General features: G+C 54.3%; 1 protein-coding gene across 1 annotated transcript; it reads right to left on the reverse strand.

The window, feature by feature from the left end:
* Positions 1-10566: 10566 nt before the first annotated feature.
* Positions 10567-14503, reverse strand: Ddn (dendrin). The gene is made up of 2 exons (XM_031358854.1): positions 14386-14503; positions 10567-13983 (listed from the first exon to the last, which is right to left on the reverse strand). The coding sequence occupies exons 1-2, from the start codon at positions 14430-14432 to the stop codon at positions 12063-12065; spliced, it is 1968 nt and encodes a 655-aa protein (XP_031214714.1). The 5' UTR covers positions 14433-14503; the 3' UTR covers positions 10567-12062.
* Positions 14504-14588: the final 85 nt, after the last annotated feature.

Raw genomic sequence — 14588 nt, forward strand, 5'->3', positions numbered from 1 at the left:
CGGATAAGAGCACTGGCTGCTCTTCTAGAGGTACTGAGTTCAATTCCCAGCAACCTACATGGTGGCTCACAACCATCTATAGTGAGATCTGGTGTGTTCTTCTGACCTTCAGGCATGCATGGAGGCAGAATACTGTATACATAATAAATACATCTTTAAAAAAAAAAAGTCATGGAGGCTGGAGAGATGGCTCAGCAGTTAAGAGCACTGACTGCTCTTCCAGAGGTCCAGATGGTAGCTCACAACCATCTGTAATGGGATCCGATGCCCTCTTCTGGTGTGTCTGAAGGCAGCTATGGTGTACTCATATAAATAATAATAAATAAATAATATTAAAGAAAAGTCATGGGTTAACAGTGGGGCCTAGCAGGGCACTAGTGGTGCACGCTTTTAATCCCAGCACTTGGGAGGCAGAGGCAGGTGGATTTCTGAGTTCGAGGCCAGCCTGGTCTACAGAGTGAGTTCCAGGACAGCCAGGGCTACACAGAGAAACCCTGTCAAACCAAAAAACCAAAAAACCAAACCAAAAATCAAACCAAACCAAACCAAACCAAAACAGAACAGTGGGCCCTAGACCTGGACCAGAACGCTTAAAGATGCTCGTACGAAAGAAGAAAAGAGCAGAAAGCTTAGCATCCAGACAGAGGTAAGGCTCAGAGCTCAATCAAAAGGAACCCCCAAGAGTGATTGGCCACAACCAAATCAGTAAGCTAGCCACACCCACAAGGAACCAGACCGAGGGTCCCCTTACAATCCTTTTGTCCTTTTATGATTTTTATGCACCTGCAGGCTACCTCTGTGCTGGCACTCACCAGTCAGTAGGGTAAGACTCCTGCTCATGCTCACAGTACTAAACCTGACTCCAGTCATTTCCTCCGCCCTTCCTTGTTCAGCCATAGCCTTAGCCCTGACTCAGGGAACACTAACCCTTCCTAAACTCCAGTACTTGACCTTCATCATAGCCCCTTCACCACAAGAGAGGACCCGAAAGGCATTGACAGAAGCTACAGAGGATCACCGCCTTCGCGAGAGCCATCACGGGTCTCAATCAAGCCGAAGTTTCTTCTTCTTCCCAGAATCCTTTGCTGTCACGGCAGGCTATCACCTCTGCGGGGGGTGGGGGGAGGGGGCAGCTGTGTACTCTGACCCCTGCTGGGTTTTGGACTCTGTGAGTGGGTAGAGAAGTAGATTCAGGGCCTGCTCAAGCCTGCAGTGACGTTTCTTTCCCTTTCTCTCCATTGGCAAAGCCAGTACCGGCTCAGTTCTGATCAGTGGATCCAACTTGGGTTACCGGACATCTGAAAGGTTCTGGGTTTCCAGTAAAGACCATCCACCGAGTCTAGTCGATCCTAACCCAAACTGAGCTATTAGCTCCCCAGCTCCTCCAAAGTCCGAAGTTATTGGGCTGTCCCAGGGCACAAACGGGTGTGTGAGCATGCATGTGTGCGCGTGCTGTGTTGCATGTGTGTGCCCGTGTGTATGTGTGCGTGCACGAGTGTGTAAGGCTGGGCCGCTGCGGCTCAATGCCCAGTGTTAGGGAGAAGCAGCAGGACAGAGGAACCAAGCCAATCGTCCACCAATCTAAATCCTAACCCCAGGAAGTGAAATGACAGACCTGGAAACTGGTGTGCTGAGCAGAGGTGACTTGCAGGAGTGGGAAACAGAGCACCCCGCTTTTGCCCCAAACTTCGAGGCATCTCTTGTCTTCTCAGACTAATTTGCCTTGCTTGACCCTTAATTGAGAATATTCAAATGTCCATCATTGTCGCATAAGGAGGCGATAGACTTCAAATGACATAGTGTCTGTGACAGCTTGGGTTGTGTGGACAGCTTCTGATAACCTTCTCTGTAGCAGCCTCTCATCAAATGCTGGCACTGCAGTGACCTAAGCCAGAGGTCCAGCCAGGGAACCAAGCAGGCCAGCAGACACTGTCAGCCTAACAGAGGCATACAGGGAAAGGCTCCCCCCTCCCCCACCCCCGTGTGCACAGGTGGCTTCAGTAAGGCGGGCACCCTTCTCTCCCAGGGGCTGGAACTTGGAAGAAGGGTGGGAAAATGCAGAATAAGGCCAGCCCCCAACATAGCATGCACAAATGAAAGGAGACACTTCAGGTGAAAGTGCTGGGAACAACATAACAAGGACACGCTGTAAGGAGCGCATGTGAGGACGCGCTGGGTTGGATCCCCAGCACTTGGTGGCCCTGGGGTGAAGGGGCTGTGGGTGGGATCTACAAGTGTTGCCTAGGAGCTGAGGACTCTCTTGTCATGATCACCTAGGTCACCTTTGCTGCCCTCACTCTCAACTGGATCAGTAGATCAGTAAGGGGGAGTACCTAGAAAGAGTCTCAGGGCCCAGAACACAAGGCGGTGTCCATAAGATAATGTCATCAGAAATATGCCTGACGCACCTTCCTGAGGCTTCCACCCACTCCTGATCGTCAGATGCCACACCAATACACACCAGGGGGCAGGGGCCCTGGTCACAGAGCTGACCTCAGTCAGAGTTACGGGGACTGAGTCCTGAAATATCCCAGGGGTGGCGGAAAAGCTGAGAGGGCTGACACAACCAGCGGGCTGCACGATCCCTGGGGGGTCAGCATAGAACACCCCGACAGTAGCGCCTTGGAAAAACCCTGTCAGTGGTAACTGCAAATACCCGAGGGTCCAGCCCCCCTTCCCTAGGGCCCCAGGCGGGCTCAGTCCTCTGCTCCGGGGAAGAAAATAACAAAACCGAGGAGAAAATAAGCTGTCTGCCTGTGGTGTGAGCAGGAATATCCCTGCAGAGCTGCCCACCACTCACCCTTACTCACTCTTTCCACACCAAGCCAGGGCCAGGCATGAGACAGACCACCCCCTTGCCCCCTCCCCCGTCTGGGCTAAAAGCAGACACGCTGGGTTGGTGAGAGAGCAGCAGGTTATAAATATGCCCAGGGAACTGCCGCCAACTCGCTGCTCCCCTGTCATCCCCTGGGAGGGGGTAGGGTGGGGTGGCACCCAGGGAGGAGCCAGGGCTGCCCATTCCCTGGGGCCCAGGAGGAAGTGGAGTTTCCAACCAGCTGCTGAAAATATTTATTGATTTTTTTTTTAACCTTTCCCAGGTGAATGTGCCACGTTTGATGCGTGCCCTGGACCTTTGACTACCTCAAGTGTGGGATCTCCCCCCCCCACCCCGTGTGAGGCCATCTGTCCAGCATGAAGCCAGGCACTCAGTGTCAAGTCGAAGCCCTGGGCCACTTCCTTATACCCTGGAGAAGTTACCTGGCTTGTTCACTCACTCCCTGAGCGGGCATAGTGTGACTGCGCGCACACCTGCAGTCACTTCACCAGTGCACACACACTCTGCTCCTGGGTGATCACATCCGCTCCAACCTCTGTGCTTTTAACCCGGCAACCTCCTAGGGGCATGGAAGGGTGCCATCCAGCACTAACTAGCACTGTGCCAGAGTAGGGTATATGAGGGAGGGGCTGGAGAAGACGGGCTGAAGAATATACTGCCTGCCCCCTTGCTTTTCCTGGTGGCTAAGATCTTTCTCTTCCTGACTGTGACTGCTTTGGACCAACGCGTAGGAAGGGACAGCCACTCTGGGGGATGCTGAGGGTACGGACCTACTAGCGGTCCTGCCTCCAGGACACTTGCTAAGTAGGTGCCCATCTAGGCAAAAGGGGCAGCCCTCCTCTTCCAGGGCTGAACCCCTCCCTTCTCCCTTGTCCCTATTAATCCTCGGAAGTGAAGGGGCCGTCCCTGGCGGCCCTTCAGCCCTATTGTGGCCCCTCGCCCTCCTCGGCTGGCGTCTAATTAACTCCTCCTGCCCCTGGTTTTGTGTGCCCCCCTTACTCCACCTTGTCGGCCCCGCCCCTCCGCTCGGTCCGCTCCCCCCGACGGACATTCCAGTCAGGCCGGGCCAGTGTGCCAGGGCAACCAGGGCCAGACCGAGGCCTAATCCCCCCTCCGCCTGGCCGGGCTCAGGGAGCCCCACTCACCTCCCGGCTCTCTAGGGGCTGCTCGGCTCTGCTGTGGCGGAGACACACAATCAGGACAAAGACGCAGCCCCCAGGGGGCTAACTCAGCCTTCACGCCCAGGTTGTGCGGCATTCGGGGAGTTTAATGAATTGTCCATCACGCCTTTCAGGGCCCGCCCGTCAGCCTGGATTAATCTTCGGAGCCCTGGTGGGGTAGGAGACACTAAGCCTGTATTTATTACTCTCCCATTGTCACTAATTGAGGTAATTATCTGTGACTCTGGCCTAGCCAACAATGGCGCATTCACTCCCGGGACCTCGATGGGCCTGGCTCCCACTCTCGGCACCAACCCTCCCTCCCTTCCTCTCCAAAACGCGCCAAGGGCCAAGATGGGCCCTGGAGCATGTTGGGAAAGTGGACAATGTTCCACAATGTTCCACCTTCAAGCAGTGCCTCCCAAAGCTGCCACCACTCTGGAGTTGAGGAGAAACCTGGTTCTCCTAAAGTTGGTGAGAGAAGGCACAAAGGCCTGCCTCGAAGAGCCCTCAGCCAAGGCCAGCCTGGCATACTTCATTTCTGGGTAATGGCACCAAGGTCTCCTGGGGCCTTTCACGTGTCCCTGTAGGCTACAGAACTCTGGAGTGCCAGGGGGCATGTACTATTCCCTACTAGATGCGCTCTGAAGAGGGTCTGGAAGCGGAAGCTACCAAAGTTGACAGAGCGGCTGTATGTTGGAGAAAGTTAGAAAGAACAGGAAAGGGTGTGACAGGGCGCAGAAGGTCAGGGCGCAGAAGCATCCTGGGAAGAAACAATCTAGAGTCAGAACACTCTCCAGGGGCCACACCAACGTGACCCTTAATTAAGTGGAGAAAACCCCAATTTAGATATGTGAGTCGTTCCAAAGAGTACATGTCATATGAAGATGGCCTTCTGGGACAAGGGAGTAGTCCTAGGGAACAAATGTGTGTGTGCATGTGTGTGTGTGTGTGTGTGTGTGTGCGTGTGTGTGTGTATGTGTGTGTGCATGTGGCATGTGTATTTGTGTGTGTGTGCATGTGTGATTGTACGTGGAGTGTGTGCTCGAGTGTGGTGTGTATGTATGCATATGGTGTGTGTTATGTGTACATGTATGTGTTTTGAACTCATGTATGTGGGGGGGTGTATATGTATGCAGTGTGTGTGCATGTGCTGTGTGTATGCATATGGTGTGTGTGCATGTGGTGTGTATACATGTATGTGTGTGAACTCGTGTGTGTGCTTGTGTGATGTGTGTGTGTATGTTTAAGATATAATAAAGAAGGGTAGACTTGGATGAGACTTGATTTTGAGACCCTTGATATCAAAAATTATGTTTTTGGTCACTGTTATTTTTACAAGATCCTAATATTTTACCTCAGATGACAGGATACATGAGGCCTGTATTTGCACAGAAGTTGTGGTCTGTCAGACCTTCTCTTAAACGTCTGTCCTCAAGCTCTTCATTTACCTAGTTCTTGGAGAGAGAGAGAGAGAGAGAGAGAAGGAGAGAGAGAGAGAGAGAAGGAGAGAGAGAGAGAGAGAAGGAGAGAGAGAGAGAGAGAGAGAGAGAGAGAGAGGTCTAGAGCATTCCTGGACAATCCTGGATGGGCAACTGACCAGCTGAAACACTAAGGAGCCTGCTAAAGCCCGGAGCTAAAGTTCGAACAGCGCCACCTCGTGGTGAATCTTGGGAGAGCTTCTGGAGACACTAGTGAAGAGGATAGAGACAGAAGATAGAGCAGGGGGCTCTAGCTGGGCTCTGGCTGGGCTCTAGCTGGGCTCTAGCTGGGCCCTGGCTGGGCTCTGGTTGGACTCTGGCTGGGCGGCAGCCACCCTCCTTCACGGCTGCGTAGTCTTCACAGCTTTTATTTTAAATCATCCCTCCATTTTTTTGTTGTCTTGTTTTTTGTTTTGTTTGTTTTTTGTTTTTGTTCTTCGAGACAGGGTTTCTCTGTATAGCCCTGGCTGTCCTGGAACTCACTCTGTAGACCAGGCTGGCCTTGAACTCAGAAATCCACCTGCCTCTGCCTCCCAAGTGCTGGGATTAAAGGCGTGCGCCACCACTGCCCGGCGTCCCTCCATTTTTTGAAGTAATGTATCATGCACCCCAAGCTGTCCTCAAGTTTTCTATGTGCTGAAGATAACGGCGAATACCCGATCCTTTTGCCTGCACCCCGTGAACCCCCTGAGTGCTAGGACTTACAGGGTTACCATGTCCAGTTTATAGAGTTCTGGGAACAAAATGGGGGGCTTTTAGAATGTTAGACTAGTACTCTATCAACTGAGTTACATTCCCCTGCCTCACTTCCCCCTTCTTATACAATCCTTTTTGGAGGACGTGTTCCATGCCAAGAACTAGCAGCTACAGAGTCAAAACATGATCTGTAAGTAAATCATATTCTAGTAGCAAATTTCAAAAGGTAATCAAGTCGACAAAGATACCAGGCATGGTGGCACACGCCTTCCCTCACAGCATTTGGGAAGCAGAGGAGAGTGGATCTCTGGGTGTTCGCAGGCAGTTTGGTTTAAACAGAGGGTTCCAGGTGAGTCAGGGCTATATGGTGAGACTCCAGTACAGTGCCGCCATCACTACCAAACCAACAACCAACCAAAAAGAGAAAACACAGCAAAGGTCATGATGGAGAATCAGGAAAATATTCAGCCTGAAATACAATAAGCTACTCCCAGCTCAAAACTCTCTGTCATCATTTTTTCAATTCTTCTCACAAAAGCTCCTGTGTTTCTTTAGCCAAAGGCAGAGTCTCCTTGCTTTTCCCATGTTGCCTTGGAATTCCTGGGCTCAAGGGATTCCCCACCCACAGCCCACCATGTAACTGGGACTACAGGTGTACGTGTCTGCTCCTAGTGAAGGTCAAATACTTTATCCTTGCCTTCAGTAACCTCTTCCTGATCAGCTCCTCTTTCTTCTCCAGGGCCTTGTTCCCTGTGGAATTCTTGTCTTCTCACATTCTGGATGCACCCCTTTTCCTCATCATCTTGGTGAGAACTGCCTCAAACATCCATCTTCAGCTTTCCCTTGGCAGAGTGACCTTGCCTGTCTGAGCTCTGGAGATGCTTTGCTGGCCATCCGTGTATGCAGCAGAGTAGGCTTCCACCTGCCTAAGGACACAGGCTAGGTGTCTTTCCTTTTGTCATTCTTTCCAGCACTGGATGGGGACCTATTCAAATGATGAATAGGTGGATTCATGGATGAAGAAGTAGATGCATGGATAGCTATGGAGAGGCACTCAGATGGTTGATAGATGAGTTGTGGATAGATCAGTAAGTGTATATAGGTGGGATGCATGGATAGATGCATGCATAGAAAGGATAGATGGGTGAGTGGGTGGATGGATGCATGGATGACTGGATGGATGGGTGAATGGATGACTAGATGAGTGGATTGGTGGATGGATAGATGGATGGTTGTGTGGGTAGGTGGATGGGTGGATGGATAGATGGATGGGTGGATGGGTGGATGACTGTGTAGATGATTGGATGGATGACTGGATGGGTAGATGGATGGATAGATGGGTGGATGAGTGGATTGATGGATGGATGACTGGATGGATGGATGGTTGGATGAATGGATGGATGGGTGGGTGGGTGGGTGGATAGATGATGGATGAATGGATGAATGGGTGGATGGATGGATGACTGGATAGATGATTGGATGGATGGATGGATGGATGGATGGGTGGGTGGATGGATGGGTGGATAGATGAATGATTGGATGGATGAATGGGTAGATGGATGGATGACTGAATAGATGGATGGATGGATGGATGACTGGATAGATGGATAGATGGATTGGTGGATGGGTGGATGGATGGATTACTGGATAGATGGATAGATGGATGGGTGGATGGATGGATGACTGGATAGATGGATGAATGGATATATGGATGGATAGATGGATGGTGGGTGGATGAATGGATGGGTGGATGGATGGATGACTGGATAGATGGATGAATGGATATATGGATGGATAGATGGATGGGTGGGTGGATGAATGGATGGGTGGGTGGATGGATGGGTAGATGAATGGATGGATGGGTAGATGAATGGATGACTGGATAGATGATTGGATGGATGGATGGATGATTGGATGGATGGATTGATGGATGATTGGATGGATGGATGGATGGATGATTGGATGGATGGATGCTCCCTCTACCCACAGATGACTTGCATATTCTAGTTAACACAAAGTGATTCAAAAAAGAGAACCTACCTCATGGCATGCCATGCAGAGTCAGGAACACCCCTAGCTTAAATTTTTCTCTCTATGTGCACTCTTGGAGACTCATCTCCCAGAGGCATTCATAGATGTATCCCATTCCCTAGGAGTCCAGGCCAAGGAGATGTCCTCTCTGTGATCTCCTGTCCTCCTCCCACTTCTTTCCACAAAATAGGGAAGGGTTCACAAATTTGAATGTCTTTCTTGCAGAGGCACCTCCGTAATCTTCTGTCTGTTGCTCCAAATTTAGTGTACATGTGAGTTCCCCAAAGGTGTTTCCTGAGTTTCCTCGATGTCTCTGGTATATAACATCAATGGGCAAGTGGACAAGTGAGTAATGCTGAGAGAACACTACCCCCCCCCAACAATGGACATTCTATGCACACATCCCAGGACCCTGCACTGCACAGCTCTCCCCTCTTGCGAACACATCCACATCGCTGCTAATCTATTTGATGTCGCAGTTCCAGCTTGTGTCTTGGGTTCCTCAGCCATTTGTAGAGGGACTCAGCACACCCCAGAGATCTCCCAAGTCTGAAGAAGGCAGGGCTCCTGGCTCCTCTAATGCCTTTTCAAGCACGACAGAACTCTGGGGCAGAAAATGCTCCCAGGAAGAACTTGGCTGTTGGGAGGGTCATGGGGTCCCCTACCAACTAAGATCTGTTGCCCCCCAACAGAGCAGCCCTCCTGTACCCACTGTCTTCTCTCCTGATCAAGGGGGCGGTTACAGGGAGGGGGTGGTTGTGCCCTCCTTCAGAAGGAGGCTGGGTGGCAGGCAGACGCAGCTAGATTTAGAAGTCATTTTCACAGCAGGGAGTCGCTAACCTGCCACCCACAGGGCCCCACGGGGGGCCTAAGACACTACTTACCAGGGTCTGGCCCTGAAATCTGCAGCCACTCCTCCTCTCTCTCCCAGAACTTTGGCAGCTGGCTCCGACTCTATCCTTGGCAAGCTCTGGAAGAAGTGCGTGTTGCCCTGACACCCTAAATACCCAAATGTTCCCCCACACAAAACGGGTGGTTGTTATCTAACCTAGGATATGTCTTTTTCAATGCTGGGGATCAAACTCAGGACTGTGCACATTCTAGTCAAGCATACTACCATAAGCCGCCACCCCACCCCCATTCCCAAGGGGTTGCACTCTCCTTCCCCCTCCCTTTTCTTTTTTGGACACCGAATCTTGCTGGGCTGAACTGGGATAGGCTGATAGGCTCTGTAAACCAGGCTGGGCTCAAACTTGTAACCATCTTCCTACCTCTGAATCCAGTTTACAGGAAAGTGCCACCATGCCTGGCTTCCTTCTCTCTCTCTCTGTTTAATATATATGCTTTATTTTGCCTAGATGGCATGCAACTCGTTATGTACACTAGGCTGGCCTCGAACACCCAAAGTCCCACCAGCCTTCTGAGTGATGAGATTAAAGGCGAGTGCCACCAACCGGGCTTCTTTCACTAATTTTTATCTAAATGTCACCTCCTCTGTGAACTCTCCCTGGATCTCCTAAAGTGAGGATCTCCCTTGACTGACTCTTTCCAGAACCTAACACAATCGTCCTCGCTGTCAGGCAGGCCTTGCCATTTCTACCCTGGGCCCGGCCCTGTTCCTAGGAAGCGCTCAGTAAATGCTAGGTTTCGCTTGGCAGCAGTAAGGGCTGCCTCGGACGTGGTAAGACCTTTGGTATCTTTGATCTTTTGCCCAGGGTGACCCGGCTTCCTTGGCCTCCTCCACCAAGAGCAACAGGAAACATGTAGGTTACAGACAGAATCGCAGGTGAATGAATATTCCTGCCGAGCTCCGACCAGTGAACGCCCCTAGAGCTGGGAAACTCGAGTAGGAGACCCCCATCCGCTGAGTCAAGGCCAGCCATGGCTGTGGTCGGGGAGCCCTGCCCCCTCTGAGTCCTGCTGTTGAGTCTCTCTGGGTGTGATGTCGAGCTAATTGGCGGCTAAAAGCCTGAGTGGTTGAAGAGCGGTCTGAGGAGTTGCGGGAGTTAAGATTAGCGGGAGTCGGGACAGAGGTGGGGCCGGGGACCCGTTCGACCTGGTGACTGAGTCTGGGCGAAGCCCCCGCTCCTGCCCAGCCCGCGGCTAAATTTACCTAGATTGACTCAGCCCTTGCCCGGAATGAGGGGTGGGGGAGAGTGCACCGGGGCCGAGGGAAGAGCCGGCGGGGGAGGCAGGCGGGGGGGGGGGGCAAGGAAGGGAGAGTCCCAGCCAGGGGACAGGGTGGACTAGAAGTTTCCACAAGAGAGGCGTCCCCCTCCCCTCACAACGAGCGGGAAGAAATCAGGAAGCCCTGAGAGAGGGGCACAGTGGGGACAGGCCAGTGAAAGAGAGACTCCAGAGCTGCATAAAGGGACTGGTAGATTTATTGGGCGCCTACTATGTGCCAGGCACTGTGTAAGACGCCTTATATACATTACCTCATTAAATCCTCACAACAACCCTGCGAGGTAGGTGTTTATAAACCCCCATTTGACAGATGAGGAAACTGAGGCTCAGGGAGGTGAAGTGATTTGGCCAAGGTCACATGGCTAGTAAATGGCAGACACAGAGGAAGTGCCCAGGGTTGGAAAAAAAGAAGAAGAAAAATAGAAAGAAAGAAAAGAAAGAACAAAAAGGGCTTAAATGTCGGTCTCAAACCGGTTGGCGTGGGTGGATTAATACAAAGAAGGGCTCGGCGCGCCCCAGAAGTCTGGGAGACCGGAGTCCTGCTCCCGGCCCCGCGCGCGGTTTGGAGGTGTCAAGGCAGGAACCCGGCGCCCGGTGACTGGGGATCCAGATAACTGGCAGTGCTGGTGTAGGGGCACTCGAGCACCAGCAACCGGGGAAATCCGCGACCTGCGCGCGCCCCGTAGTGGCCACAGCGAGTATCACACCCCGCACCGTCCGCTGAAGATCAACCTTTCTCCTCGCCTGGCTGTTTTCCTTGGAGAGACACGGACATTGTCAGGGTCCTATCCGGTGGGCGATACCGTCTGCGTGGAAAATCCCGGCAACACTTCAGAGCGTCACTAAGGACCAGAGATGAAGGAACGGGGGAAGGCCTAAAAGTGTCCCCAACTGATTCATTGTCTACCTTCCCTCTCCAGCTCGGACCACAGCAGGCCAGAGGCAGTGATGGGTAGGGCCTTCATCCTGCCCTGCTTTGGGGAGCACTCACCTAAACTTGGGAAATTGGAGTAGAAGCCCTTTGTCCGTTTAAATCTGAAAACCTTGACAGTCTTCTGAACTGAGGATGGCCTAAGTGGGTAAGAAACCTCAGCTTCTACTCGCTTATTCACAAAAATCCCAGGGACAAAAGAATGGGAGGCAGAAAGCGCTCATTTTACATTTACACAAGTCCGGGATGCCCGGGCGCAAAAAATAGTTACTCTGAGATCCACCAGCTAGGTCAGTGGCAGAGCTGGAACTGAAACTTGACTTGCAACATCAAAGAGAGCAGCCCTCTTGCCAGTTTGCTGGTTGTGTGTAATGCGTTCATTTCTTCTCTGCCAAAAGTCCCTCTGTCTCCTCCACTCAGTCACTAGGTTCAAAGCCTCTCCATGACTTTTTATCTCCTGTCAGGGACCCTGCCCTGACCGTCATGGCCACCATCCCCACATTCAGTTCCACACCGAATGTGGCAGGTGTGGGATCCCACCCTCGATTTCCCTGAACCTAACCCTTGAGTTGGCGAATGCTGCCTTCCCTCGATCCTCCCCCCCCACCCCCTCTGTCTCAAGTGTGGGAACAGGTATAGGTGGGAAAGAAGGAAGCAAACGAAGCCTGGAGAGAGAAAAGGAGTGCGATGAGCCCAAGGGTGGATGGGCTGAGCGACACGAGAACAAAGAGGGGCATCGCTCACTCCCTCTCTCTGTTTCCCTGTGGCGTTTTCCCGGTGTCCTCTCGGACTAGGCCTTCCTCGGTTTGTCTGATGACGTCTAGAATCTCCGGGATACTGTCGCTCAGCTCGGCTGCCTGGCCGCCTTCCCTGGGCCGGGTGTTCCCAAGCGCAGGCAGGGTCCTCTCATTCCGCCAGGAGGCGCCTGGGGCGTCTGTGTCGCTTCCATCAGAGGAGCCACTGTGGACGCTGAGATCCTCGGCTTCGTCCGAGTCCGAATCTGGGGCGGTGTGGCGGCGTATGCGGGACACGGCTTCCCGCAAGGCCCCGGCGTAGGGCCCTGGAGTCCGCGGCCAGCCCCCGCCCGCGCGCCGCGGGACCCCAGCCGCTTCTGAGCCCTTCACGCCGCCCGAGCATCCTGGAGCCGCTGGGCCTAAGGTCGGGTGCTCTGGGCTACCTGGCTGCGTGGGGGCATCTCGCGGGTTCACTTCGCCGCCGACAGGGAACCCCAAACCGCTGGAGGAGCGCTCCTCCAAGGAAGAATCCCCCCGCTGTCTGCCCTCAGCCTCGTACTCGCGGCCCTCGCTCGGTTGGTTTAAGACTCGACTGCTCAACAGTCGCTTTTGGCAAACTGAAGGGTTGGCAGCGGCCCCCTCCTCCTCCTGGCAGGGCTTAGGTTGCTTGAGGCTGTCGCTCACAATGCATGACTCCCCAGAGGGCTCGAGCTGACCCTGCTGGGCTCGAGGGGTCGGAACGTACTGGGACGTTATCACCACGCATGTGGCGTCAATGACAAAGATGCCTTCCCTACCAGCGGGACCTCGGGAACAGCGGGGCAGGGTGTGGGCACGGCGGGTCACCTTCCAAACTTCCAGGGTCTCACGTTCTGTGCCCTCCCTTTGACCCAGGGACTCTTTCCACCCGGTGCCTCCCGGAGCCCAGGGTCTAGGGAGAGTCTGGCTATGCCTAACCGGAGGCTTTTTAGGGGAGGCAAGCCAACATGTGGGAAGCCATCTCTGCTCACTTCCTTCTTTCCCTTTCCTTGACCCCCTGAGGTGCTGCCTGGACCTAGGAACAGGACGTGGTGGGCTGCTGGGCGTGGACCCAGAGAGAGCGGCCTCGGTGCCTGGACTGCCAGTCGGTTTGGCTTGGGAATGACCATCGCCAGCACTGTTCAAGCCAGCAGCAGCAAGGCCTGAGCTTTTCTCTACGGCCCCTTTGCAAGACTCTGGCCTAGCTCTGGCTGCTGCACAGCCCGGAGCTCCTCCTAAGAGTCCCCGTCCCTGTCTGAGACCCCAAGCTCCTAGAACATCCCGGTAGATTCGAGGATCCAGCCTCTTCTTCGTGCGCCCTCCCTCTGTCCTGGTGGTGGCTGGAATTGGGGCTGAAGAGGTGGGCGCCCGGGAGAGCTCCGGGCCTCGCTTAGTCCCCAGGGTCCTGTGGGGACCTTCATAAGAAGGTGGAGCCACATAGGGTGGCGGCCGGTCCCAGCGGCGTCTTGGGGCTGTGCCTGCAGCGCCTCTCAGCAGCAGGTGAGCCTCGTAGCTAGGGGGCCCTGGCCTTCTGCTTCCCCATGGCCCCGCCCATGCAACCCCTGGGTCACCCTGCGGGAGCACGGATGGTCGCGGCGCTCGCCCCACCGGCCCGAAGCGCTCTGGTCTGGAGAAAACTGGAAACCCTGTAGGTTGGGCCGCCCGAAGGGCGTTCCGGGGCTCTGGGCGGGGCTGACCTAGGGGACTCCGTCGGGCCCCGCCAGCCTTGCGCCTTTTTCTCTCGGTCTCCTTGGCCTCCCGCTCCTGCGACGCCGCCTTTCTTTTCTCTTGTTCTCGGGCTCGGACCTCGGCGGGGGGCCCCGCCCGCCAGTTGGTCGCCTCCTGCAGCACCCTGGAGGCCCAGGGTCGGCGGGGTGGCGGCTCAGGGGATCCCGGGCGCAGCCTACACCTGGGACAATGAGCAGGAACCCAGGTGAGCAGTTTGCGGGGACAGAGAGCGGAGGTCCGGGGAGCTGGGAGCACTGGAGACCACTTGGGGCAGCCATGTGGGAGGGTTCGTGCGAGTGTCTGAGCGAGTGCACGTGCGTCTATGTTAGGGCTGAAGTCGAAATGAGACTCCCCGCCATCTCTCCATGCACACTTTAACAGCGACTGCCCCATCTCACCGCCTGCCACTAGCACTCCTGTCCCCCTAAACAGCGCTCAAGGATTCAGGCCCCGGTCCTCGACGAGTGGGGGAGGGAGGCGCGGGAAAGAGAAGGGGCTGGCAGCGATGGCTGGCGCCAGCGGGGAGCTCTGGACCCCACTTCCCGCCCCACCACTTGCTGCCCCTCACCCCTCCTTCACTCACGTGCGGCTCTGGGGCCCACGGGCCCAGTAGCTGGCCTGGATGTCCATGGACTGTCGAGAAGGAGCGCGCCGACTATAATGACAGGAAATAGTCTTCACTTCGATCACCAACAGCTTGGAGTTCTGCACCCAGAGGCAGCTGCCCGACTCCTCATCCTGGAGCTCCCGGGGGCTGTCGGGCCCCTCGGAGAATAACGGGCCATC

Source organism: Mastomys coucha, unplaced genomic scaffold (genome assembly GCF_008632895.1).
Source record: "Mastomys coucha isolate ucsf_1 unplaced genomic scaffold, UCSF_Mcou_1 pScaffold11, whole genome shotgun sequence".
NCBI classification, from domain to species: Eukaryota; Metazoa; Chordata; class Mammalia; order Rodentia; family Muridae; genus Mastomys; species Mastomys coucha.

What these genes read in the sequence shown, in the direction of transcription:
- Ddn (XM_031358854.1), bottom strand. Translation starts at nt 14,432, where the DNA reads ATGGACATCCAGGCCAGCTACTGGGCCCGTGGGCCCCAGAGCCGCAC. An exon ending in CGTGGGCCCCAGAGCCGCAC is followed by an intron (nt 13,984 to 14,385) that starts GTGAGTGAAGGA and finishes TCATTGTCCCAG; the next exon opens with GTGTAGGCTGCGCCCGGGAT.